This window comes from Mustelus asterias, unplaced genomic scaffold (genome assembly GCF_964213995.1).
Source record: "Mustelus asterias unplaced genomic scaffold, sMusAst1.hap1.1 HAP1_SCAFFOLD_4716, whole genome shotgun sequence".
Lineage (NCBI taxonomy): Eukaryota > Metazoa > Chordata > Chondrichthyes > Carcharhiniformes > Triakidae > Mustelus > Mustelus asterias.
In genome coordinates this window covers 10,001-14,594 of record NW_027594659.1, presented here as the reverse complement: position 1 = coordinate 14,594, position 4,594 = coordinate 10,001, and the positions used below count along the sequence as shown (strand labels likewise).

Here is a 4,594-nt window from a genome sequence, read left to right as displayed (position 1 = left end):
CCCCCGAAACTGTGTAAGACTATGGAGGGTGGCAAATGTTGTGCCTTTGTTTAAAAAGGGCTGCAGGGAAAAGCCTGGGAACTACAGGCCAGTGAGCCTCACATCTGTGGTGGGTAAATTGTTGGAAGGTATTTTGAGAGACAGGATCTACAGGCATTTAGAGATGCAAGGACTGATTAGGGACAGTCAGCATGGCTTTGTGAGTGGAAAATCATGTCTCACAAATTTGATTGAGTTTTTTGAAGGGGTAACCAAGAAGGGAGATGAGGGCAGTGCAGTTGATGTTGTCGACATGGACTTTAGCAAGGCCTTTGGCATGGTACCGCATGGTAGGTTGTTGCATGAGGTTAAATCTCACGGGATCCAGGGTGAGGTATCTAAATGGATACAAAATTGGCTTCTTGACAGAAGCCAGAGGGTGGTTGTAGGGAGTTGTTTTTCAAACTGGAGGCCTGTGACCAGCGGTGTGCCTCAGGGATCGGTTCTGGGTCCACTGTTATTTGTCATTTATATTAATGATTTGGATGAGAATATAGGAGGCATGGTTAGTAAGTTTGCAGATGACACTAAGATTGGTGGCATAGTGGACAGTGAAGAATGTTATCTCCAATTGCAACGGGATCTTGATCAATTGGACCAGTGGGCTGACGAATGGCAGATGGAGTTTAATTTCGACAAATGCGAGGTGATGCATTTTGGTAGATTGAACCAGGGCAGGACTTACTCAGTTAATGGTAGGGCATTGGGGAGAGTTACAGAACAAAGAGATCTAGGGGTACATCTTCATAGCTCCTTGAAAGTGGAGTCACAGGTGGACAGAATGGTGAAGAAGGCATTCGGCATGCTTGGTTTCATCGGTCAGAACATTGAATACAGGAGTTGGGACGTCTTATTGAAATTGTACAAGACATTGGTAAGGCCACACTTGGAATACCGTGCACAGTTCTGGTCACCCTATTATAGAAAGGATATTATTAAACTAGAAAGAGTGCAGAAAAGATTTACTAGGATGCTACCGGGACTTGATGGATTGAGTTATAAGGGGAGGCTGGATAGACTGGGACTTTTTTCTCTGGAGCGTAGGAGGCTGAGGGGTGATCTTATAGAGGTCTATAAAATAATGAGGGGCACAGATCAGCTAGATAGTCAATATCTTTTCCCAAAGGTAGGGGAGTCTAAAACTAGAGGGCATAGGTTTAAGGTGAGAGGGGAGAGATACAAAAGTGTCCAGAGGGGCAATTTTATCACACAGAGGGTGGTGAGTGTCTGGAACAAGCTGCCAGAGGTAGTAGTAGACAATTTTGTCTTTTAAAAAGCATTTAGATAGTTACATGGGTAAGATGGGTACAGAGGGATATGGGCCAAATGCGGGCAATTGGGATTAGCCGAACCAATGTCCTATACAACTGCAACATCAGACCCCAACTTTTATATTCTCTGCCCCGTCCTATAAAGGCAAGCATGCCATATGCCTTCTTCACCACCTTCTCCACCTGTGACACCACCTCCAAGGATCTGTGGACTTGTACACCCAGGTCCCTCTGCGTATCTACACCCTTTATGGTGTAGATATGTCGACTGTAAGTAGCTGAGACCCCAGCACCGATCCCTGTGACCCTTCCATTCGTCACAGATGCCAACTGAAAAATGCCCCATTTAAAGAACAAATAACAGTACAAGACAGGAACAGGTCCTTCGGCCCTCCTAGCCCGCACCGACCACGACTAAACTAAAACCGTCTGCATTTACGGAGTGCGTATCCTTCCATTCCCATCCTATTCATGTATTCGTCTAGTTGCCCCTTAAATGCCGCTATTGTACCCGCTCCCACCCCCCCCTTCGGGCAGCGGGTTCCAGGCACCCACCACCCTCTGTGTAAAGAACTTGCCTCGTACATCTCCTTTAAACCTTTCCCCTCACACCTTAAACCTGTGTCCCCTCGTAATTGACTTTTCTATCCAAGGAAAAAGCATCTGACTATCCACTCTGTCCATGCCTCTCATAATCTTGTAGACTTCGATCAGGTCTCCCCCTCAACCTCCGTCGTTCCAGTGAGAACTAACCAAGTTTCTCCAACCTCTCCTCATAGCTAACGCCCTCCATACCGGGCAACATCCTGGTAAATCTTTTCTGTATCCTCTCCAAAGCCTCCACATCTTTCTGGTAGTGTGGCGACCAGAATTGAACACAATATTCCAAGTGCGGCCTAACTAAGGTTCTATAAAGCTGCAACATGACTTGCCAATTTTTAAACTCAATGCCCCGGCCGATGAAGGTAAGCATGCCGTAAGCCTTCTTGACTACCTTCTCCACCCGCGTTGCCACTTTCAGTGATCGGTGGTTTATGCCCACTCTCTGCTTCCTGTAGGTCACCCAATCCTCTACATGTGCTAAGATACTGCCACCCCCAACTCCATGAGCCCCTATTTTGCCCATTACCCTTTGTGTGGCACCTTATCGAATGTCTTTTGGAAATCTAGGTACATCACATCTACAGGTTCCCCTCTATCTAGTTGAATCTTATATTAGATGCCCACTAACCTTCTCCCATGAAAAAAATAGATGGCCTCTATCCCTCACCCCTGCCATCCCCCCACACACATCCCTATCCCCCCACCCCTCCGCACACATCTCTCTCTCCCCACTCCCCCGCACCCATCCCTCTCCCCCCCACCCCTCCGCACACATCCCTCTCCCCCCCACCCCTCCACACCCATCCCTCTCCCCCCACCCCCCGCACCCATCCCTCTCCCCCACACCCCCCGCACCCATCCCTCTCCCCCTCCCACCCCTCCGCACCCATCCCTCTCCCCCCACCCCCCGCACCCATCCCTCTCCCCCTCCCACCCCTCCGCACCCATCCCTCTCCCCCTCCCACCCCTCCGCACCCATCCCTCTCCCCCCACCCCCCGCACCCATCCCTCTCCCCCTCCCACCCCTCTGTACCCATCCCTCTCCCCCCCCACCTCTCCATACCCATCCCTCTCCCCCCACCCCCCCCACCCATCCCTCTCCCCCCACCCCTCTGTACCCATCCCTCTCCCCCCCACCTCTCCATACCCATCCCTCTCCCCCTCCCACCCCTCCGCACCCATCCCTCTCCCCCCACCCCCCGCACCTATCCCTCTCCCCCGAACCCCCCGCACCCATCCCTCTCCCCCCACCTCTCCATACCCATCCCTCTCCCCCCACCCCTCCGCACCCATCCCTCTCCCCCCCACCTCTCCATACCCATCCCTCTCCCCCCACCCCCCCGCACCCATCCCTCTCCCCCTCCCACCCCTCCGCCTGTTACCCTGTGATCCGGAGACCTACCCTGGCATCCTCGCCGAGCTCCAGGTGGTCCAGAGCCGAGTTGCTGCCAAAGCTGCTGGAGTTGGAGAGCTGGGAGAGGGCGGAGAGGTCCCACATCGACTTGCTGGCCTTGGGGGGCGGCGCGCTGGTGCCACTGGCTGCCTGCCGGGCTCGCCGGAGGATGTCACTCAGGGCCTGTGCCGCCTCGGTGCCCTGGGCCCCCCGCGCCCCCCGCCACATGGTGACAGTCTGCCGGAAAGTGGGCTGGGCCCCTGGCCTGGCTGGGTCACCGGCGGAGGGGGGGAGGGGGTGGGGGGTCACGGTGCGTCGGGCTACCACTCGGTGAAGCATAGACGGCTTGGCAGGCGAGGGGAGGGCCTGGGGCCGCACCGGGACGTGGGGAAGGTCGTAGCCATTGGCCATGGCGGGCTGCGGGCGGGGAAGGAGGAAGTCGTTCTGCTGGAGGGGCCGGGACGCAGCGTACAGAGTGCGGAATTCCCGGTCAAACGCATCGACCACCTGTCCCGTTAACAACGTCACCAGGTTCCGGTCTAGCCTGGCATCCGACCAGGTAAAGCTGCAGCGAGAGAGAAACAGAGAGGGCAATCGGTCACTCCCGATCCCAATCGGTCACTCCCGATCCCAATCGGTCACTCCCGATCCCAGTCGCTCACTCCCGATCCCGATCGGTCACTCCCGATCCCAATCGCTCACTCCCGATCCCAATCGGTCACTCCCGATCCCAGTCGCTCACTCCCGATCCCAATCGGTCACTCCCGATCCCAATCGGTCACTCCCGATCCCAATCGGTCACTCCCGATCCCAGTCGCTCGCTCCCGATCCCAATCGCTCCCTCCCGATCCCAGTCGCTCCCTCCCAATCCCAGTCGCTCGCTCCCGATCCCAGTCGCTCGCTCCCGATCCCAGTCGCTTGCTCCCGATCCCAGTCGCTCACTCCCGATCCCAATTGCTCTCTCCCGATCCCAATCGCTCTCTCCCGATCCCAGTCGCTCGCTCCTGATCCCAGTCACTCACTGCCAATTCCAATCGCTCTCTCCCAAACCCAATCGCCCACTCCCAATCCCAATCGCTCTCTCCCGATCCCAGTCGCTCGCTCCCGATCCCAATCGCTCGCTCCCGATCCCAATCGCTCTCCCAAGCCCAATCACCCACTCCCAATCCCAATCGCTCTCTCCCGATCCCAGTCGCTCGCTCCCGATCCCAATCACTCACTCCCGATCCCAGTCGCTCGCTCCCGATCTCAATTGCTCACTCCCGATCCCAATCGCTCACTGCCAATT

At 55.6% G+C, this 4,594-nt stretch overlaps 1 protein-coding gene across 1 annotated transcript in view; it reads right to left on the bottom strand.

Moving 5' to 3' along the window:
* Positions 1-3,315: 3,315 nt before the first annotated feature.
* LOC144491206 (uncharacterized) overlaps positions 3,316-4,594 on the bottom strand; it is a gene marked incomplete at its 3' end in the record, with an annotated part of 2,547 nt that continues 1,268 nt past the window's right edge. Inside the window, exon 2 of the mRNA XM_078208883.1 lies at positions 3,316-3,871. Coding sequence (XP_078065009.1) covers positions 3,316-3,717 — 402 coding nt within the window. The remainder of the gene's footprint in view (positions 3,872-4,594) is intronic.